Source organism: Phyllostomus discolor, chromosome 2 (genome assembly GCF_004126475.2).
Source record: "Phyllostomus discolor isolate MPI-MPIP mPhyDis1 chromosome 2, mPhyDis1.pri.v3, whole genome shotgun sequence".
NCBI lineage: Eukaryota > Metazoa > Chordata > Mammalia > Chiroptera > Phyllostomidae > Phyllostomus > Phyllostomus discolor.
Window position 1 is genome coordinate 43,602,315 of NC_040904.2, and position 23,941 is coordinate 43,626,255.

The 23,941-nt window shown below is 42.9% G+C and overlaps 1 protein-coding gene across 2 annotated transcripts in view; it reads right to left on the reverse strand.

Moving 5' to 3' along the window:
- The window catches only part of MCF2L2 (MCF.2 cell line derived transforming sequence-like 2), a 210,982-nt gene that overhangs the window by 159,690 nt on the left and 27,351 nt on the right, over positions 1-23,941 (reverse strand). For both annotated transcript variants that reach the window (XM_036017746.1, XM_036017745.1), the window contains exons 2-3: positions 21,939-22,022; positions 13,729-13,843 (exon numbers count right to left, since the gene is read on the reverse strand). In XM_036017746.1, coding sequence (XP_035873639.1) covers positions 13,729-13,843; positions 21,939-22,022 — 199 coding nt within the window. The remainder of the gene's footprint in view (positions 1-13,728; positions 13,844-21,938; positions 22,023-23,941) is intronic.

A 23,941-nucleotide genomic window follows, 5' to 3' on the forward strand; every position in this document is an offset into this window, starting at 1 on the left:
TTCCTAGAGCCATCGATACACTTTCTGAGAGATGTTCAGAATGAACACACGCCAATGAGGGAAACCATTCCTCCCTGTGCCTGGCCAGACTCAGCCAGCACACCGTATGCATGAGAAGATTCCTTCGTGAAGACCAAAAGGAAGCTGCTGTCTGGTCTCCTCTTAAATCCCCACAATATTCTCACAAAATCCTCTTCAACTAAAGTCCTAAAAGAATAAACTTCTCTCTCTCTTTCTCTCTCTCTCTCTCTCTCTCTCTCACTCTCACTCTCACTCTCAGTCTCTCTCTGAGAGGAAGAACAGAGGAAAGAACCAGGGCTCCGGAGCCTGGTGCAAATCCCAGTGCTACCACTTACTGCACTGAGATGCTGGGGAGATCACCTAACCTCTCTAAAGCCAGTTTCCTTACCTGTAAAATGAGAACAATGCCACCAACAGTGAAGTGGTTAAAAACATGTCTTCTGAAGCCAGAGTGCCAAGGTTTGAAGACTTGGCTACTCCCTCTTACAGACTGTGTATTGTGGAGGGGACATTACTTAGTCTTTAGTTTCTCGGACTCTTCATTTGTAAAGTAGGAACAATAATAGTACCTACCTATAGGGTTGATGTGAGGATTAAATGAATACATAAACTATCAAAATGTTCAGGACAATGCCTGGCACTTGGTAATACTGTATAAGTACTACTATTATTTTTTTAAATATTTATTTATTTTTAGAGACAGGGGAAGGGAGGGAAAGTGGGAGAGAAACATCAATGTGTGGTTGCCTCTCTCCTGCCCCCTACTGGGGATTTGGCCTGCAACTCAGGCATGTGCCCTGACTGGGAATCGAACCAGCAACCCTTTGGTTTGCAGGCTGGTGTTCAATCCACTGAGCCACACCAGCCAGGGCTATTTCTTATATGCTTGTTACAGAGATTATAAAACACAAAGTATATGAAAAGTATCTGGCCTATAATAAACCTTCAGTAACTCCCTAATATTGGGGAAAGGTGAGCTTTACTTTAAAAAGTACCTGTATGTGAATAAGGCAGAAGATCTAAGCAAAATCTGCATGAAAACATGAGTAGCTGATATGAAGTAAACACCACTGGGCCAACCGTTATCACAGCCCCACACTGGCCCAGGGTCTCTCACTGGGAATGCTTTCCAGGAAATGGTGCAAACAGCAGTGGTCTCACTGGGTGGAAAAGGCAGGGACTGGAGACTATAAATGGAAAAGTGGTCAGACATCAAGGAAGGTGGCTGCCAAGAAGGAAAGCCTCACAGGGGGAACCCCAGTAGTCTTCATATTCATTCCACTTTAGTGCTTGGTCGATTCCTGGGCCCCCAAGTTCAGGTAAGACCCCAGCAGACTGGCAGAGAATAGCAACAGCACAGGAGAGAACTGATGAAAGAGGATGAATCTTGCACCGCTGTGGGGAGAGACAACTGGCTTTTAGGCCCCGCCAGAGGAGACAGACCTCGATGAGCACCCTGGGCATGCATGCAGGCAGAACTCCATAAAGGCCACATTCTAGGACAAACCCAACACCATAAGACTGAGGTTGCCCTAAGAAGACCTAAAACCAGGGCTCAGAAAGATCAAGGTGATCCACCAGTAATTTAACTGCCTGTCAAATCAAAATTCAATATTGTTTGTGAGCAGGTAAGCCTCCACAACATAGCACCCTCTAAATCCGGCATCAAGTAAAAAATTAATAGACCTACAAAAAAGAGGGAAAAATAATCAATAATCAAGAGATGAAATAGTCAACAGGTACAGCCTCAAAGATGTCCTTCTAGGTGGCAGGAAAAAACTTAAAATAACTATGATCAATATGCTAAAGAGGAAAAGTAAACAAAATGGATTAAAAGATGCGTTATTTCAACAGAGAATAATTAAAATTTATAATAAAGAATCAAATGGACCTTTTGTAATTACAAGACATCAATATCTGAAATTAAGAGCTCAGGTTTGTTTAAGAGCAGACTGAACACAGAAGAAATAGGTAAATGTTTTCTGAACAAAAATACTAGAAAAGTTTTGTGGTGAATGTGGTATTTTCTAAAATCATATGGCATATAAACAGGTAAACATTCACTGAATTATAGAGTGGAGATCTGTATACTATATGTAAATTGTAACTCAGTTTAAAAACCGGAAGAATCAAACAGATTTGAGTTGTGAAAAAAGAACTTGCCATAAGAACCGAGTCAAATGCAGGGGGACCAACCACCCCGGTTTGTCCAGGACGAGGAGTTCCCTGGGGAACTTTCTGCTGAACGTGGGGCAGTCCCAGGAAAACCAACACCACTGGTCACCCTAACTCAAATGTCTAAGTCCAAACACTAATGTGAAGGTCGCTGGCACACCATGTACGGGGCTTCTTCCTGAAGGAACTCAGACTACTCTCAGATCACTTAGGTTTCTGGACAGTCACTCTGTGATCATCAGCAGTCTGAGAAACTCCCTTTTGAAGAGCAGTGCTCAGGACGGTTCCTGGTACAGGAGTTGAAATGGATGACCTATGGCTTCTTGTTTCTTCTTTTTCATTATTATTCTAACTTCAGAAGTAAAGAATTCATAATGCTTTCCAGTTTTAAGGTGTTCTTGGCATCTTCATTTGCAAAACGGTTGGCTGGCAGAAGCTTGTCTCAAACACTCGGTCCAACTTTATCCTTCTTGGACGCACTAATTCTGTATACCGACATCAAGTCCCCAGACGACTGATGTGCTCCTGCAAATCTAGTTGGTAAGTTTTATAGTGTATGGAAGAGATGATGAGATAATCTCAGATAAAGAGTGGAGACACCGGGGACAATCAGTTTAATCTCTTGAGTATCTCAGAATTGTCACTGTACCTACCCTTGCCCTCCAAACCTGGCACTTTGCCTTTCCTTATCATCTGCTCTGCAGTCCTGCACCCCTTGACAGCAGGGACACATTCTGAGGAACGTGCTGTTGGGCGATGTCATCGTTGTACAAACATCATAAAGTGCACTTACACAAACCTGGGGGGGAGAGCCCACCACACACCTTGGCTACAAGGTGTAACCTACTGCTCCTAGGATACAAACCTATACCACGTGTTACTGTGTTGAATGCCACAGGCAACTATGACACAATGTAAGTATTTATGTTTCTACACATAGAACAAGTACAGTAAAATGGGGTATAAAAGATAAAAAGTAGTACACTGACCAGGTAGGGCACTAACCATGAGTGGAGCCTGCAGGACTGGAAGTCGTGAGTGAGTCAGCGAGTGTGTGGGGAGTGAGCGTGAAAATCTGGGGCAACACTGGTGCGTGGCTGTAGGCTCTGTAAACACTGTACACTCAGGCTGCACTACCCTCAGACACAATGATTTTTCTTTCTTCAGTAGTAAATTAGCCCTAACTTACCATAACTTTTTTACTTAACAAACTTCCAAATTCTATCTTTTTGACTCTTTTGTAAGAATACTTAACGTAAAACATAAATACATTGTACAGCTATACAAAATGTTTTCTTTATATGTTTATTATATAAGCTTTTCTCTATTTTTTTTTACTGCTGACCCTTTTTTGTTAAAATTTAAGACACGAACACACACGCGAGTCTAGAACTACCAAGGGTGAGGCCCAGACTAATCACTGTCTTGTGTGTCACGTCCTGTCCCACTGGAAGGTCTGCAGGGCAACCCCACACCTGGAGCGGTCCTCGCCTGGGACAGCAGTGCCTTCTTCTGGAGCATGTCCTGAAGGACCTGCCCGAGGCTCTTCTCGAAGAGATGTCACTTTTTACATGAATATGTGCACAGTGGCCTGCTTGGCTTGCTGGTTTGCTTCTTTTTACCATCACAGATATGCTCCTAAGCAGATAAGGCACCATGAACATTCCTCTCTATTAATGAAAACCTTTGGGTGTTGGGATTCTTGTTTTCAAACGTTTTAAAGAGCTTGTTGAAGTCTGCAAAAGCTTCTGCTAAGCCCTTCAGTGTGAATTTTCTAAGGGTTCATTTTGCTCCTGCAGCGTCCTTTTCTCTTGCCTAATCTTCACCTGTGTGTGCCTATTCCAGTTCCAACCACTCATTATTAGTCAGTTCCTGGGCAACCATGGTTAGGAGCTCCTCCTCTAGCCATCCTCATCCACACTCAGCTTAAAGTTGCTGACTGCCATCTCAAGCACAGCCTTGTTGATTTTTGCAGCCTTCTCATTCCTGGCAAACCTTTTGCAGTCACAGACAACCTCCCGAGGGTCTTCTTCCATTTGCTATTCACACACTCCTTGGTTACATCACCCTAAACCTAAGCAAGGTTCTAGATACAGTCATAGATGTTGTAATCTCCCAGAATCATATCAGTGTCTTCCTCAGTTGCAGCAGCTGCCTGAGCAAAGGTCTTCCTCAGGTAGTTGGCCTTAAAAGCTGCTATAACTCCTTTGATCCGTCTCCTTGGCTGGATTAAAAATGTGGCGTTTTGAGGGAGATACACCACTTTAATACTGTGATGAAGATCACCAATAAAAGGAAGATATCTGGGAGCATTTTACAATTGGTAAAATCTTAAAAGGTATGTTATTCTCTACCTATTTTGCTAACATAGCAATTCAGGAGGGCATCTTGGAAGAAGAGCTGGGTCACCCATGACTCCTCATTTTGTTTTTCAGTTAGGGTTGGCATACAATACAATATTACATTAGTTTCGGGTGTACAATATACCAAGTGATTAGACATTTATACAACTTACGAAGTGACCACCCCGATAAGTCCAGTGCCCACCTGACACCATACATAGTTATTACGATATTAGTGACTTTATTCCCTGTGCTATAGTTCACATCCCCATGACTTTTTTTATAACTGGCAATTTGTGCATCTTAATCTCTTCCCCTTTTTAATCTTTTCCCCCAACTGCCCTCCCATCTGGCAACCATCAACTTGTTCTCTGTATCTGTGACTCTCTTTCTGCTTTGTTTGTTTGTTTGTTTGTTTGTTTGTTTGTTTTTAGATTCTACATGTCAGTGAAATCGTATGGTTTTTGAAAGCATATGGTGATGCTTTCTCTCTCTGACCTTTGTCTTTCTCTTTGGTCTTGATGTGTCTAGCTAAAGGCTTATCAATTTTGTTTATCTTTTCAAAGAATCAGGTTTTGGTTGCATTGATCTTTTCTGTTGTTTTTTTTTTTTTACTCTGTTTCATTTATTTCTGCTCTGGTCTTCATTATTTCCTTCCCTCTACTAACTTTGGGCTTTGTTTATCTTCTTTTTCTGGTTCCTTTAGATGTATAGTTAGATTGTTTATTTGAGATGTTTCTTGTTTCTTGAGGTAGGCTTTTATTGCTATAAATTTCCCTCTTAGAATTGCTTTAGCTGTGTCCTGTAGATGTGGGCTTGTTGTGTTTTCATTTTCATTTGTGTCAAGGTATCTTTTGCTTCTTTCTGTGATCTCATTGTGAACCCATTCATTGTGTAGGGAGATGTAATTTAGCTTCCATGTGCTTGTGTGTTTTCCAGTTTTCTTCTAGTACCTGATTTTTAGTTTTATACTAAAAATCATTGGAGATGATGTTTGATATTCTTTCAGTCTCCTGAAATTTACTGAAACTTGTTTTGTGGCCTAACATGTGATCTAGCCTAGTGCACTTAAGAAAAACGTGTATTCATCTGCTTTGGGGTGATTTGTCCTAAAAATATGACTTAAATCCATCTGGTCTAATGTATCATTTATGGATGCCATTTTCTTATTGATTTTCTATCTGGGTGATTTATCCCTTGATATCAATGGGGCATTATCCTCTATTTCTTGTTGCTCTTGTAGTACACTGGCAGTGCGTACTTATTGATATGTTTGAAGGCCCCAGGGTTCTCACTGTGCCAGGTTACACAGGGTTTCGCTGTGTAGCCTGCAACACTGCCCCCAAGCAAGACTGTTATCCTGTCCTTAAAACGCCTTGAAACCTGGCACTGACTTGGGACTCCTGATGGGTGAAAGTCTTTTTAGGCATCTGTTTCCATGCCTGAAAGTTTTTGTGCATATTGAAAATGTGCTCTGGCAAGTAATTATCCTCCACAGTTTATTTGGAGTTTCCAAAAATACTTCAGCTGCCTTCACATCAGCACTCACAGACTCACCACTCACTTTCACATTATGTAACGCGTAACAACTCTTGCATCACTGGAACCATCCAGCACTGGCAGTAAACTCAACACTGTAGTCAGGTTTAGCTTTTTGTTTCAACGTCACGAAGGAGCTTTCCACTTTGGCTTCGATCGTCATGGTGCTGAGAGAGATGCGCTCTGTGTCTGGTCACTAGGAGGTTCTCCATGTTTGATGCAGTCACTTTTCTGATTTATGTTAGTCTCATTACCTTCAAGGAAACAGATCCTGTAAGAGCTTCCATCACTTTGTTCTTGTTCTTCAGGATCATAGCTATGGTGGGATAGGACGTGCTCAACTGACAAGCAGCAACCATCACTGATTTTCCACCTTCGTTGTTCTCAATCACTTTATTTCCATGTCAGTCAATCAAGGTGGCCTCTTGCAGACATTAGCAGGAGATTTTGTATGCTTGGGGGTCTTCATGAACAAGGCATGAGGTTAAACCAAGCACATGAGGAAACAGGAAACAGTGCAGAAGATGTCTCGGCTCAAGCAGAGAAAGAATTCACTCTTCACACCTTTTTGGTCTGTTCTGGCACTCCAGAGACTGGGTGCTACCCACCCACGCTGGAGAAAGCAATCTGCTTTACTCAGCTCATCTGTTTAAATGTTAATCTCTTCCAGAAACACCCTCACAGACACACCCAGAAATAACACTTTACCAGCTATCCAGGCCTTTAACCCAGTCAAGATAAATTGACCATAAAATTATCATACATCTTCCACTGGTTCTATTTCTCTGAAGAACCTTGACTAATACATAGGGAGTATCAACAGAAGAAGGAATTAAGATAAAGCCACTGCAAAAAAAAATTAAAAAGCCCACTGTAAGTGCAAAGACACTAGAAAATAGCCCTGGTACTAGTCAGGGCACTAACTAGAAAAGGACTCGAAGAGGCAGTCTTGAAAAGGTAAAGTTTCTGGAAGAGAAAAGGAGATGAGAGGAGAAGTAGTGACTGTATGATAAAGGCAAAAAGATGAAAGACATAAGTTCTCCAAAACAAAACAAAAACAATCAAGGATAAAAATTTCTTCCCTTAAATTACAAAAAAGAAAAAACCCTTTTAGGTCATTAATAAAAGAAATTACATTTAGCTATGCTAACAAAAGATGGTATTACTGAACTAAGAATCTTGGAAACCACCTCCAACCACCACTCCTGTCCACTAAGTGTAGAAATGTAAGCAGTATTAGTCTGTAGGGTGTTACTATAAAGAAGGCAAAAAATAAAATAAAAATAAAAACTTTTTTGCCAGAGAATGAGAACAGAAGCCATAAAGTAGAAAAAATATTTGCAAAACACATATCTGATTTTTACAAAAACTGTTAATCAAAGTATACAGAGAACTCTTCAAACTCAACGCTAAGAAAACAACAAACAACCCAATTTAAAAATGGGCAGAAAACCAAAACAAACACCTCACCAAAGAAGATCTACAGATGACAAACAAGCATGTTAAAAGGTGTTTAACGACACATAATTAAGGAATTGCAAATTAAAACAACGGGACACCACAACATAGCCATTAAAATGGCCAAAATTCAAAACGCTGCCAACACCAAACACTGACCAAGACATGGAGCAACGGGAGCCGCCGTTCACCGCCGGTGGGAGTGACGGCCCCCGCGGAAGACCACTGTGCGGTTTCTTACAGAACTGGGCATACTTGTCCCATGTGATTCAGCCCGTGTGCTCCTTGGCATTTACTTAAGTAATTGAAAATTTATGTCCACGCAGAAACTCACACACAGACGTTTATAGCAGCTTTATTCATAACTACCAAAACTTGGAAGCAAGCAAAATGTCCTGCGATAGGTGAATGGATACACCTTGTTACATCCAGACAATGGAATATTACTCAGCACTAAAACAAAATGGGCTATCAAGCCATGAAAAGACAGAGGAAACTGAAATGCATATTACTAAAAGAAGGAAGCGAGGAAGAGAGACTGTTTCACCATGTGACAGGTGTCAGCCCCACGTGCTAGATCTGGGCTGGACCAGAGATTGCTTCCTGTGAGTCTGGAACAGAGACGGAGTCCCATACATCCCCACGGAGACTATCTGATCGACCTCTTCCATGTGCCCCACGGCGTGCTGGCTCCTAGTACAGGTTGTACCCTGCCACAGACAAGCACGTCCGGCATTCCCCTTATCCAGGGTGGGTCTTGTACCAGTACCCTGTCCATCCTGCCTTGCTCTGTGACATTCCTGAGCACCTGCCAAAGAGCAGGAGGATAGCCACTTGGTCTTGTCACTATTCAAGATGCACCTTGTGTATAAGTTTCCTTTAATAAACCCTGTTAATTCCCAGACTGAAGCAGCCTGTCTTTTTCTTCAGTCTTTCCCTGCCCTCCACTTGTGTAGTAGAGTTTTCAGTCTCAGGACTTTCCCTGGGTCTGCGTGCACAAATAAGAAGTCAATCTCAAAAGGCTACATACTGTATGATTCCAACTATATGACATCCTGCAAATAGCAAAGCTGTAAACACAGTAAAGGATTAGTGGTTGCCAAGTGGGCATGATGGGGATGAACAGGCAGATCACAGAGAATGTTTAGGGCAGTGAAACTACTCTGTACAATATTGTCATGGTGAGTGCATGTCATCATACATTTGTCTAAACTAAACCCACAGTGTGCACAACACCAAGAGCGAACCCTAATATAAACTATGGACTTTGGGTGACAGTCGTGTGTCAATGTGGATTCGTCAATTGTAACAAATGTACCACTTGGGTATGGAATGTTAAGGGCAGGGAAGATTTGTCTTGGGGTGGGGCAGGGAGTAGATGGGAAATTTCTGAACTTTCCACTCAATGTTGCTGTGAACTTAAAACTACTGTTAAGAGCTCTATTTTATGAAAATATTTTAAATAATGTAAATCCCTCCAAAAAATTAGTCATTAAGGAAAAACCCCTGCTATAACATAGCTCTCCAGACAATTAAAAACAAGCATTTGGGGATATGGGAGAAGGCTTTAAGTAAGAAACTCAAAGACCAAGAACAGAAATGGGCTTTTTAATACATAAAGAGGAAATAAAATGAGTTTATTAAAGTCAGAAAAATAAAAGAAAAATAATTATAAGAAATGCAGTCCAAATTAAAGATACACAGGGAGAGCATATTTGAATTTAATAATTTGAATTTAAAAATTTAATAAGGGACAATGAATAACATAAAGAAAACAAATAAGTAAATTAAAATGGGGAAGGGACAGTAAAAAATGTTCAGAAAGTGGTTGAAATTGTAGCCAGCCAAAAAAGAACCAACATACTTATATCTGAAGTCCCTAATGCCTAAAACCAAAACAAAGGGGCAGAAATAATATTTACAAGTAAAATCCAAGAAAAGTTTCCAAACACACATAGAAAAGACCTGAGTCTACCGGTACCTGAAGAGGCCTAGCAGTCACAGTGGAAAGTTGATCTGAAAGATCAACTCTTAAGACCTATCTCAGTAAGACTGTTAGGTTTTAAGAATAAAGTAAAAATTCTAAGTACCTTCAAGCAAAAAGATAAAATAATTTACTAGGACAAAAGAAACAAACAGGCATATTTCTCAAAAGCAACATAAAAATCATGGCAAAAACTGAACAGCATTCTATAATAATTCATGACCAAGAAGTGTGAACCCAGAATTTTATACCCCAACAAGTGGGCTTTCAAGTATTAAGACAACATAAAAACAGTTGTGAACATGTAAAAATTCAGGAAGTTCTGTACCTATGAGCTCATTTTGAATAATCTAGTAAAGATCCAATCAAAAGATAACCTAGAGAAACTCAGCAAAGAGATTAATTTATTTATTGGTAGGTCTAATACTAAATGTGATGGAAGGATAACATATAGAAATAATGCAAGTTAAAAGATGGAAGAAGAAAAGAAAGAAGAGAAAATAATAAAGTCATTGACTTTTATAGAGGCAGTAGGTGGGAATCAAAAGGTAGCGTTGAAAACTGACAAATCAGAGAGTAAAAGATTGTATTTAAAAACAGGGACTAATGGCATTAAAAAGGTATAAATACAGGATGAAATCACAAATCTTTCTAAAAACCAAAAGAAGTCAAAAATACAAAAGAGAAAAAACCTATCATGTAGAGAAATACAGTAAATATAATACAACTAACTGTTACAACAAAATAATGATAAAATTGTGACCAAATATATCAATCATATCAATAAATATGAAGGAGCTTAACTCACCTAATGTAAGAAAAAGATTTTCGATTTGACTCACAAAGTAAAACCAACTATCTACTGTATACAAGAGAAAAAAATCTAGAACAAGGTGATTCAGAAAGACTAAAAGGAACTGCAGAAGTATACTAAGCAAATGGGAAAAATAGCAAGGGGGTTCAGGCTTGATATCAACACGGTAGAATTCAAGTCATAAAGCATTAAACATAAGAAGGAACACTTTTTAATGCTAAAAGTCACAACTCACAATAAAGATATGATAGTTTTAAATATCTATGCTCCAAATAACATATAATCAACTTTTCTAAGGCAGAAATGAAAGGAGACAGAAATACACTTTACACAGGAGACTTTAATACACCACCTTCAGTATAAGACAGAGAGCAGACAACATAAGGTTATATGTGTTGAAATCTACATCATAACAGAGGATCCATTGTTCTCTCAAGCACACATGGAGCACCCACAAAAATGCATCCTGCTACAAGGCCACAAAGAAGACACCTGAAAATCAAAAACCTTCTATTAAACACCTCTTCAGTAAAGAGAAATAGAAAATGAAATTACAGAATTTCTAAAATACAGTGATAATAAAAATACCACATATCAGAATTAATAAAATACACTTAAAGCAGGGATACGAGAAAACTCATAACCCTAAACATTTACATCAATAAAATAAAAAATGAAAATAAATAAAATTTTTAACCCAAAAAGCGACAAAAACTAAGAAAACTGAAAGCATAAGAAAGGAGATATTAAAGACGAAGGCAGACTCGAATAGGGCAGGGAAGAAGACAGCGGCAGATCCGAGTAATGCGTGAACTTGGTGCCCTGTCCCAAGTGCCTCGCTGTGCTTTCCTTCTGCTGCATCGGTTCTGTGTCAGGGGCCGTCTGCTAACTAACTGCCCATCTACGTTTTGCAATCTGAGACGGACGCTGGTGCCTGGTAACCACTGTAACATTTAGGAAGATATCAAAATAGGAACCTGAAATAGAAACTGGACAATCAGGTCAAATTCCCCTTTCACGCTGAAACCAAAGAATGGGTCAGAGAAAGGGTATGAGCCAATGCGAAGAAAAAGAAAGGGGAATAACTGGTCAAGCAGGCACTCTTTCCCAAGGGACAAACAGCATTTGAGGAAAGGAAAGCACTTCCGAGTTTACCAGCAATTCTGCAAGGAACATAGAGCGGAAAAAGGAAATCAGGTCCAGACAGTAGCCCCTTGTTTTTGTCTTATCTTGCACACCTGTGAGATGAGGGTTTCTGCCCCTCCATGCTTCTTTCTACTCTGGTTCCAATGACACTCACATACTTGGAAGAAGACTGCAAGCACAAGATGCAAGTCGCCTGTTTTGCTGACTGCTCATGACTGCACATGACTGCAATTAGGGATTCAGTGAAACGGCACAGTGAGATCAATCAAAAGTAACAGGGTGGGGGCACGTCCACCTGCTGCCCAGCTCCCTGCTCACTGTCGGTCTCACTGCCCCCACAGACAGAGAAGGTGCTGAACTGATGGGCGATTGTTTTGGATGCAACGGAGCCAAAGAGGGAGACCACGTTCACTGTCCTACAACCCAGGAGGCCAATGCAGGAGTGAGAAATGGGGTCTCCTGTCTCTGTCCGTGTCCCCCTGCTCACCCTATAAAATTATCTTTAGATTACAATGAATCATATCGGAACCAGATATTCTACCAACATCACTTCTTGAGAACCTACTATGTGCTAGGCACTGTGCTAGAGCTACAATTTTAGAAAAAGAGAAAAGAAAAAGGGAAGCCCCAGTCTAACAGAAGAGGCAGAAATTATTTCTACCTACTATGGTGTTTATAAGGGGTAAGCCTCGGGTTCTGTGGAAATAAAGAGTCTGGGAGAGCAGAACTGTGGTCAGGGAAGGTTTCCCAGAAGAAATGACATGGGGCTGAGGGTTCATGGGTGTGTAGGAGTTAGCCAGGCATAGAAGGGTCAGGAAGGTGCTCTTGCAGATAGAACAGCACAACCCAGGCTCAGTATCCTTCCCCCAACCCAACAAAGGCCCAAATCCTCCTGTGGTTGCACAATGCACAGCCCACATGGGGGCGGGAGGAGGAGTGGGAAGAGAGCGGTGAAGTAGAAATCAAGTACTGAAGAGTGCAGAAGTGCACTAAAAATATACCCATAACTTCTCAGAAAGTAAGAACGGTTAAAAAACAAAACCAAAAAGTCTTTTCTTTTACTGTTGTGTGGTTACAGTTGTCCTGCCTTTTCCCCCATTGCTCACCCCTGCCCCATCCCCCCCAACTCCCACAGTCACACCCCCCCCCCCCCCCCCCCGCCCCGTCCGTGAGGATGAATCCTCTATTCATGTTCCTTGACTGGCCTCTTACTCTTCTCTCCCCGTTACCCCCGCTCCTCCCTCCCCTCTGGTCACCATCAGTTTGTTCCTTATTTTCATGGAGTGGCTTTGGTTGAAGCAAACTAAGCAACTTCTTAATCTCCACAGGTGGGATTAGACTCCAGGTGGCCTTTCAGTTGCAAAGCTGGCATTTACCTCTAAATCATCATAGGTGGCAGGTGAAAAGGGAGCACAACAACAGCACACAGACACACACAGCTGTTGTGTAAATTCCTAACCACACTGCACTTAAGTAAGAGATGGTATCATAAGCAGCACAAACCAATGGGGGGGTGGGGCTGGTCTGCCCCGCTGGAGAGGAACCAGCACTATCTAAGCCGCGAGTCCGGACCCTACTCCCAGCTTTGTCTCTGTCTGTAAAGTGCCAGTTACCACCATGAACTCCGTCCCACACTCCATCCCTTGGAGACCTGGGCATCAGCTCCACTGGCGTCAAGGTGTGAGACACGGCTGCGGAGGGTGGAAGTAGCCCCAGAACATCACTGCCATGGTCTCCACTGTAATGTGGCTTTGATTCCTGGCCTTTCTGTTTCCTTGCTGTGTGCCTCAGTTTCTCCATCTCACAATGACAATGATAAAGTCTGCCCCTAAATTCCTCATTTAAAGGAAATAAATGAGATAACTCCTAACATGACTAGAGTTCCTTGGGCAATGGCCACATGTCCCTGGCAACAGGCCCCAGGAAGCCCAAATCAACGTCACCCAGAGCAGTGAACCTGGAAGAACAAAGACAGCTTCAGCTGTTGCATCAGTGTCATTCATTCAGCAATGTGTAGTAAGTGCCTCCTATGTGCACAGTATGAACAGAACTGATGCTCATTCATCACTGCTTTCTAGTCTCATTCTACGTCCCTGGTCTGTGACTGACGAAACTGGCCGAGTTACATAATGCCAGTGTGAGCTGTGCTCATGGAAGATTTCATTTCCACCCCGACCTGCCACATGGGACAAAGCCAGGGACTAAGAAGGCAGTAGAATGCTGCCTTGGCAGTAGAATGTTCAGCTCACCTGGGGATGCTGGTCAGGTAGGTCACGACATTCAGAAAGTCCTCATCCGGGATGTGTCTGAACCCCACAAACTCTGGGAAAGTGATGATGGGGGCGCCGTCTTTCCCTCGGCCTCCTGCAACAACGATGGGTGGTCAGGAGGTTAGCGCACTGTTTTGAGGTCACGCCTGTGCAGGTAAAGGACTCAGACTAATATCAAGTCAGGAGATGTGTACTGGCCTCCCCCTTTTCTAGCTATTTCATTTCAGAGTAGAATGTGGGACAGTAGACACTGAACTGTTTTGAACAAATCTCTTCTTCATGCTTGCTCAGTGGTGTTGTAAGAATTTGATTTTTGAATCCTATGAAGATAGTCACTGTGTAAAAGGCAATATTTTAAAAGTTATTTTAGCATAGGTAGAACAGTAAAGAATGCCAACATGAATATATAGTATTTCTCTTCATTTTTGTAGTCACTAAATTGAAAAGCTAAAATGGTGGTAAAGAGAGTTAGCTCTGAAATCAGCCTGATTCCAAGGTTTGAGACAACTGTAGGTGTCTAAGAATGAAATTTTAAGAATTGCCTTTTCTTTCCATTTACATATATCTATTTTTTCAACCAGTTACTAAGTTGTTAGGACTTGTAGACTTATTAAGTCATTTTAAGTGTTTGGTTTTGCTTTTGGCCAAGAAGGGATGTAAAAAAATTACCGAGACACTAAGGCATGGAGAACTGGCACTAAATTTAGATGGGCCTGTGTCCCAGCCAAAGGGGGGCCCGCTGAATGGCCGTGAGCGCCCTCCAGGTTCCTGCGGGGAAGAGACTGCATTAGGAGGAATTGGGCTCCCAAGTGAAGCCAAGGAGTACAAACGGTGACACGCATTTCACATATCTAGCAGAAGAGGCGTCAGTGCAGGGTGCGGTTGGTGAGCACTGTGTGAGTAATGTGGGTAGGGGAACCCAGGAAGAGAGTGCAGAACGGGGGAGGCTCAGAGAGGCAAAGGTGAGCAGTCTCTACTACCATGGCACCACCATCACATTCACCCATGCTGCTGCTCTGAGTCCACGCCTGCTAAACGTCTTCTGCTGACATGCTTAACTTCCCATGTAACTTAGTTTCAAGGGAGAGGAGGTGCTCTTGCACAAACACGACTACTTGAATCACGTGAAGAGAAAGTCAGCCTTGTGGTTTTTCTACGTAAGTCTCCTGCGAGTATCTGTTAGCGCAAGGCTTGGGCTCTCGGAGACCAATCGTTCAGGAATGAAACCCTCCGGGTTTGTCTGGATGACCAGTCGCACTTCTCCAGGAAGTCCCTCTTTATTAATCCTGTGTGCTTATTTTAAAGTTTAAACAAAGACACCAAGCTCTGACAAGAGATGGTGCTACCTGTTTACATTGACTGAAAACGAATTAGATTAGGATACTATTAGCAGCTTTCACCTCACATCCTGCCTCTTTTCAGTTTCACAACCGAAAGAAGTTTCAGAGCAACCTAAATTAAGAGAATTTGCATCTCTAGCAAGGCTAAATTTAGATGCGTGATAACACCGTATTAATTGTATAACCGATATTTGCCAAGAGAATGGCTAAAACATTTCAGGGAACCTACACACCCTGAAATATTCCTTAAGATATGATTACACCATTTAATGATTTCACCTTTTATCATTAACTATAAATTAATGCTCTTCACACCTAAATGGAGAAAGGTAGGTGGAGTTTTCTAGCATCTTGGTTAACACCAACACTGAGCACCAGAGAGCAGAGAGCCCCCACCCCCTTGCTCCACAGGTTAACTGAGGACACCTCCTGGTGTTATTATTAATCTTAGGAGGCCAAAGAGCTCCAGAAGCCAAGCCAAGAGCCTCCATGCAGCTGCCGACAAGCCACAACAGGGCATGCAGTGCCACCTTGTGAGGAGATGTGGGAGTGCAAAGGGGAGAAAGCACTGAAGCAGTCCCATTCAAGGAAGATAAAGGAAACCAAACGACTGGTAGCTGAGTAAAATGACTACTTCAATAAAATAAACCTCACTTCTCCTAGTATAACTTTCACCTGTTCCTAAAATGGCGTGAAGACTTCGTCACACAGAGGAGAAGTTGGGATGCTGGGAAACCGCACAGGAAGGTGGCGAAGATCAGCAGCAGAAGAGAGTGAGGCAGCTCCTGCCGTTTGCCTTCTAGGCTCTACTTCCCACCTCTCTTCTCCCGCAGAGCTGGTTCTGCCTGGAAAACCGGCAGCCCCGCGCTCTGGGAGGTACGTTGGGAATCTCAGGGCCTGGGATGAATAATCTGCCCTACATAACAAAGACTGGTCCCACGCCCTACGTGATTTTTTACTGTCTTACTAGAAACTCAATATAGTGAAAAATCCATTTATAGTGATCTAGACTCCAACCTTGTTTTGCATATAATCACAAGGTTTTTGTATTTTTCTAATTTTATTGAGATATGATTGACTTACAACACTGCAATTTGATGTATGTATATATTACAAAATGATCAGCACAATAAGTTTAGTTAACATCCATTACCTCACATAGTTACAACTTTTTTTTCTTGTGGTGAGAACTTTAAGGTCTCCCTTCTTAGCAATACTCAAATACTCGAATACTCAAAAGTAGAGTATTGTTAACTAGTCACCATTTTGTACATCACATCGCCAGAAATTACTTATAAGAGGAAGTTTGTATCTTTTAACAATCTTCACCCATTTCCCTCACCGCCCACTCTCACCTCTGGCACCACCCATTTGTTTTCTGTTTCTCTGAGTTCTTTTTTCTTTTTATTTTAGGTTTCACACACACACACACACACACACACATATGTGTATATATATATATATGAGAGATCGTAAGGCATTTGTCTTTCTCTGCCTGACTTATTAGCATAATGCTCTCAAGGTCCACTCATGTTGTCACAAATCATAAAATATTCTGAAACAGTTTTAATATATACTAACTTTCCAGGAACACAACTGCCCTATAAGCTGAGAGAAGATGATACTTTATTTTGTTCAGAACTCGATCAACAATTGTTTACTATTCTGGAAAATCTCCTCGGTCAGGCCATGCAGAGCATCTGATCACCCAGACCAGCCCCAGCATTTCATGCAAAAAAATCATGTGACAGCCAGGTGCCTGCCCTGTCACATTCGTGGGACTCACACAGAGGGGCAGGCACCTGGCTGTCGCATGATTGTTCACTAGCACAGCTAGGAATGTATACTGAAGTACGTGCTGTTCTACTATGCTTACTTTCATTTCTCCTTTACATGGCAGTTCTCCTTTATATTTCTTTTTTTAAAAAGTTAAAGTATGTGAGTAAGTAGGGGGGTGGCTGTTCACACTCTGTAGACCCCTAGCTCACTGCATTTCCCAGCTTCCCCTGCTGCTAACACATCCATGTACCTGAGCCAGGTTCGATCAGCGGAACAAGGCGTGTGCTGTTGCTGAGCCGGGGCTTTGAGATGCTCCCTCGCCCTGCCTGCTTTCAGAATGCAGATAAAAAGAAGGTCATTACATGGGCAGTAGTAATAACAGCCACCAAGTAGACGGAGCCTGCATCGTGAACCTTCGCATGAAGAAGTGTCATCTGCTGTCCAGAAACACATGCACCAGACTGTTCCAAGAGTCAGAACTAAATTTCTGTTGTGTTTGTTTGAGCCACTATACACTCCGAAGTCTTTTTGTTACAGATTAGGGTGCCTATAAATTTCATTTAAGGATGGTAAGGGGCAAAACAAATCATCCGGTATAAAAAGCAGGCATTTGGTCCAACACGTTGACAACCATTTCTGTGGCCTGTACTGCCCAACACAACAGCCACAAGAGGCATGTGGCTGCGGAGCACCTGCAACGTGACCAGTCCAAAGTGAGATGTGCTGCAAGTGTGAAATACAAACTAGGTTTCCAGAACCTAGTGCAAAAAATGTTAAGTAGCTCATTAATAATTTTGAATATTAATGCATGTTGAATAATATTTTACATATATTATATTACAAAATGCATTCTATATTACTGTATATAATATATATTATATTATATTATTTATATTATATTATTAATTTTATATTATTAATTTATATTATATTAATATATTATAATGTTATACTATATTATAACATGTATTATAGTAAAATAAAATATATTACTAAAATTAATTTTGTGTGTTCTTTTTGCTTTTCAATATGCTTACTACAAAATTAAAAGTACATGTGGGGGTCACATTATATTTCTATGAAATAGCACTGCTCTAGACCTTCTTGCACTGGTTCTCGTTTCCCAGGTGCCAAGTCACTAGCTCCATCTCTGATTCAGGATATGAGTTTGGACTCTGCTCACTTCCTTGGTGAGAACTTCCCACTTGCCCTACACTCTGCCTCTACCAGCCCTGGGCTCCACTGGTGTGCATATGAAGGAAATGCTGGGGACTCCACAACTCTAGGAGTATTTTTATGCCTTCATTATTAATTATTTCTAAGAGGATTAAAGGTGTTCTAGGGCGGGCAGTGGGAAGTCCAGACAATAATTCCAGGGGTGGGGGGGGGCAGGTGAATAACCACTAAAAGACAAATAAAGAAAAAGATCCTTGCGGGGGTGGCTTAGTTGTGTGTAGCATTGTCCCGTGGACCAAAGGGTTGTGGCTTTGATTCCTGGTCAGGGCACATGCCTGGGTTGTGGGTTCATTCCCCACTTGGGACACGTACAGGAGGATGATCAATCAATGTTTCTCTCTCACATCAACTCTCTCTCTCTCTCCACCTCCCCTTCTCCCCTCCCTCTAAAAGCAATGAAAAAATGTCCTTGGGTGAGGATTTAAAAAAAGAGGACAATTCCTCCTAATTAAAAATCCCTCATTACCGCAAACACTGATAAATGGCTAATTTACTCCCAACCTCTTCTTCCCTGACCACCATCTACACAGTGGTTAAAAAGCTAGATGTTTGTTTGCATGGACTCCCTCTCTGCTAGGAATGGCTCCATGATACAGTCTGCCAGGAGCTTCTGGGAACAATTTGCTCTTCTGTCAGAAGGAGCAGAAGCCAGAATTGCTCCTTTCCCTTCTTTCTGCTATGGACACAGACTTGATGTCCGGAGCTGCAGCAGCCATTTTAGAAGCAGGACTTCAAAAACAAAAGAAAAATCAACAGAATCACGAAGATGCCAGCCTTAATGTTATTGAGCCCCTGATCCAATACTGAATTTCTACCTCCATATCTCTTGTTATATGGTTTAAGGAACAAACAAGCCCTATATGCTAAGTTCTCTTATAGCCAGATACCCTTCTAGGCACTTGCCTTAAAACAACCTACTTTACAGGTGAGACACCTGAGGTTCAGAGTTGTGTTAGTGTGTGAACCCAGGATTGTCTGAATACAAAGCCTAGTGTTTCCACCACACTCACGTGCTTATGTTCTCCTGTCTCCTAGCTAAACCCTGAAATATCTCATACTTGCTAGGAACATCAGGTCATCTTCCAAGGTCAGAGCCTCCAGAGGCCCCAGCCCTGGGGCCAGTTCCTGCTGGTGGCTTCAACACCCAGAGGCTTCACCCCATCTGGCCACAAACCTGAGCCAGGCATCATGCGAGGAGCCCCGCTCTCCCACCAGCCAGAGGAGCACACGCCCATAGCTCAGCAGGCAGAGCAACTGGGGCCTCGCTGAGAAAAAGGCACCATTCTGTCCTCGCAGTGTTCCTGGCTGACAGGGCCCCTGGCTGTTTCCAGAGCTCAGTGGAGTCTGGAGAAAAGCCCATGGCTGGAACATCTTTGTCGTCCTTGCCCAAATCAGGAAAGGACAAACCGCTGCAACCCTGCACAGAGGCCACAGCTGGCCCGCCACAGCGATGGGAAAAGAACTAATCACAGAAATTTCCGTCACACACCCATTATTACACAGCCACCCACAGCAGCCTCATTGCTGACATCTGCTGCCTCTGCCAGGTAAAGATGGATGGTTAAAGGCAAAAGCAGACCAAATTCCAAAAGAGCGTTGACTTGGAACCCCACAGCTGCTGATGGTCTAATATACGTGCAGTGCTGCAAAAGCTACCACCGCTGATCCATGTTTTGTTCTTAAAAGAAGGGCAATCATATGACAGAAGAAGCTCAGACATGGAAGGGTTGTCATTGACATGGCCAAAGAGCATTTGCTAAAACAGACGTGTCCTCTTGGTCCAGGGCGCGTCCTCACAGCTCTGTGTTCTGCATTAAAGAGTGACAACGAATCTTTTCCTGACCTAACCGTGGCATTATGTGCCACATTCACTGTGAGTGTGGCTTCAGTTCATTATCAAAACTGTATCATACTGAACATTATTTTCTTAATGTAACCCTAAAATAAACATTTTATGGGATTAAAATGCATCATGAAAAAAGGTCAAACCTTTATTTGGAAGTTGCAATGTTAAGCATTTTTCTTACATTATGTCAGTTAATCCTCAACATTTCAATGACTCCATTGATTATTCAAAAGAAGGAAGAGGCTTAGAGGAGTAAACTGCCCAAGGTGAACCAGAATCTAAATCCTCATTAAAGCTGTCTGTTACCATGTTATGTTTCTCCTATTCTGCCTCTAAGAAATGAAAAAAGGGAGCTTTTTTTCTGCATCTTGACTACCAACACACCATCCAGACTAAGGAAGACCCGGAAACTGGGGCCAGGTGAGCCTGGCCGTGGCCGCATGGGCAAGCACAGGAAGCACACGGAGGCCAAGGTGATGCTGGTGGCTTGCGTCATCACAGGACCAGCTTTGACAAATACCACCCATATCTGAGGCATGACCGCTTAAAGAAGGACCAGAGCTTCTGCCCCACAGTCGACCTTGATAAACTGTGGGCCTTGGTCAGCGAGCAGACACAGGTAAATGCTGCCAAAAACAAGACTGGCACCGCTCCCGTCACTGATGTGGCGAGATCGGGCAACTCAGAGCCCTGGGGCAGGGAATGCTCCCAAAGCAGCTGGTCCTGTGAAGGCCACATTCTTCAGCAGAAGATCTAAGGAGAAGATTAGGAGTGCCGGTGGGGCCTGTGTGCTGGTAGCTTGAAGCCACACAGAGGGGAATTCATTAAATCATCTCAAGTGTAAAAAAAAAAAAAAAAGAAGAAGAAGAAAAGGAAGAAACACCTCAGTGACACTCAAAAGAGATCACTATCATTAAATGTATAACCAATCAGTTGCTGGACACATGCCCAGATGAGCCATCGTGTAGTTGTGTATGTGCTCTGTGTTCGCTGGGCAATGATACGCTCACACACTGAGGCATTAGAGTTCGGTGCAAGGCTGCAGGAATCCTCCCTGGCCCAGCCCATCACCCATTCCAGTGCTTTTTCCGCGGGGCTTCTGTGGGGTAGGGCCGCAGCAGCAGTTGCCAGAAACCCGGAGGCAGTTCCCAACCTGCCTTTTTTCTACACAACCCTAGGCTCACTGCGGGAAGCTACTAGACTGCTCCTTCAGCAGGATGGTGGGGTGCTCCCTCCAGGGCCAAGACCAGGGCGCCTGGAGCAGAGGTGCAGGGAACAGAGGGAATCCATTGGCCTCATGGGACAGACCAGGAGGACTCAGGTAATTTTGATCTGAGCACCTATTATGTTAAGGTCTCTGTTCTAAGCACTGGCAATGCAGGCGGGAATAAGAAAAATGAGGACCCTGTACCTATGTCGCTCTCAGTGGCTTGTATGATCAGTGGCCAATGTGGAGGAAAAACCAGAGAATTCCCCAGATGTTCTGGATTGTACAAGCCGTCCCCACCTGGGACACAACTCTGGGATGGGAGAGGCATCCGATGACATCAGCTGATGTCAGTAGTTATTTCTTTTTCTTCCTCAAAACCTTTTCAGTTCTGTTCTTTGACCAACTTGAAGAAATGTGCTCCCTTGAGAAGCATCAAATTGCCCCCAAGAGCAAATGGAATGACATCTCTGAGATCCCGCTCTCCTTCAGCAGCATGGTCCTCAGTGCACCCCAGTCTGGGTGAGCCTTACAGCACAGGTCCCCAGCCTCCCTCCTCCCTGTCCCACCGAAGGCCCGCATCCCGTCCCCCCTCCACCTGCCACCACAGTCCAAGGAAAAATTGTCTTCCATGAACTGGTCCCTGGTGCCAAAAATGTTGGGCACCACTGCCTTAACGGATGTTGAAACTTGAGTATAATGTTCACCAAGATTCAAGAGGCTGGGCCCTCGGAGCAGAGCCCCCAACAAAATCTGAATTACAAATGAATTAGCCACTTACCTGAAAGAATGGCAAATTGTCTGTGAAGTGGTTCAATGATATCCACTGCCAACAAGGGCCTGATCTCCTGCTGCATAATTTCATCTGCAAAAACGAAATACAAATGAGGTTGAATCCTTACAGATTACAAAGAGAAATTAAAAGGGAGGGAAGCTCTACTGCCAGGGAAATGTGGGGCTTATCAAGATATGGTTGTGAACACTTCTTCTCTTGAGAACTCGATTCCTGAGAGGCATGCTTGGATCTGGGCATTAAGTGGGTTGATGATTGTGCACATGAGCACGGGAACACATTTCTAGAGCTTCTGCCCAGGTTCTGCGAGGGATCAGGGCAAGGACTGGGCCTTGAAGCTGAAGCTTCAGTAGCCTCACAGTAAACCTGCTAGGATGGTCTCATTACCAAGGGAGACCCTTAGGTCTCTGCTTACTCCTTTGGGGCTGCAGAAGGGTATTTGAAATACAAACAACTGCAGTTACCAGAGTTCATCTCAAGCTGGGTCATAAAATCAATCTAGATTTATGGAGGTCCTTTGATTTTTGCTTCCCTCCCACCCTCCCTCCCTTCCTTCCTTCCTTATTCATCTCCTGGAATACTTCAAGGGGCCTCTTCCCACTGCCAAGCACGTGTAAGGAGGCACTTCTTCATTTTGCTATTTAAAGATGCTCCTTACTGAATAAAAGGTTACAGGTTTCCAAGGCAAATAATCAAATCTTTCAAGCACAGATCTACAAATGTCCTCTAGCCCTGTGATTAGCGTTGGATCCGCTTGGGGAAAGAGGATTAGTGAGAGGGGGAGACTACGTGATCCCCAAGCCTGGGCTGGGAAGAGGAAGCCATTCTCATGCTCTCTCTGCCTGAGATACTACCATCCTCATCTAACCATTCCCCAGGGAATCTCCAAGAAGGAACTGGCTATTATTTCTACAACAGTTAAACATCTGGTTAGATTAAGGCACAAACCTGGAGCCTGTACACTAACACTAAACAGCAATTGCCTATTAATTCAGCAGGGAGCCAGGATGATGTTACCATATTCTAATGTTGACCGACCACAGGTTGTGCTTGGGAAGCTCCTCCTAGAGCCTTGGTTTCTAGTTCTCAGCTTTGGTGTGAAGGCTGAAGGAAATGAGGTACGTGGAGAGGCACACAGTAGGTACTAGGTGAATGCTGGCTATGTCCAGTGCTCTGGATGGTTCTTTCCCATATTTGCTTTCTGAAAGTCATGTAAGGGATTGGGAAAGTGCCAGCCAAAAACCCAAGACACTTCCACAGTAAATTCTACCTTTTTTTTTCTGGAGAAAAGGGGTACAGTCAGGCCAGAGCTCCTTCACCCTAATGCTCTTTCCTCTCTGAATTCACTAAAAATTCAAGGAACCCCTGTATTACTATTACTTTTGTGGGTGCAATGATGGCACCGTTGTTATATTTTACAAAAAGATGGGGCCTTCTCTGTTAGATACACAAAGTTAATTATTTAACAATAAAATTATATGAAGTCTGAGACCTGCTTAAAAATACACCAGCACTCCTTCCTGCCAAACATGTGCAGGGAGAAGGGGAGAGGAGACCAGACTGACGAAGCATGGATAATTGTTTAACCTGATTGATGGGTCCATGGGGGCTATTATACAATTCTGTCACATGTTTCAAATACAATCAAAATATTACAACAACATAAAGAATTTAAACACAAACAGGTTATATGTAGCTAGAGTTTTTCAGAAAACAATCTCCCGTAGTATACTCAAAAATAGAGCTGGATTATTATTTTTTCATACATGACAGAACATGTTTCAGAGACAATGACCCTGCCCTGACCAGTGTAGCTCAGTTGGTTGGGCAACATCCCACAAAGCAAAGCATTGCCAGTTCGATTCCTGGTCAGGATACATGCCTGGATTGCAGGGCTGGTCCCAGTTGAGGCTACTGATCAATGTTTCCCTAACACATCGATATTTCTCTCCCTCTTTTTCTTCTTCTCTTCCCCTCTCTCTAAGAATAAA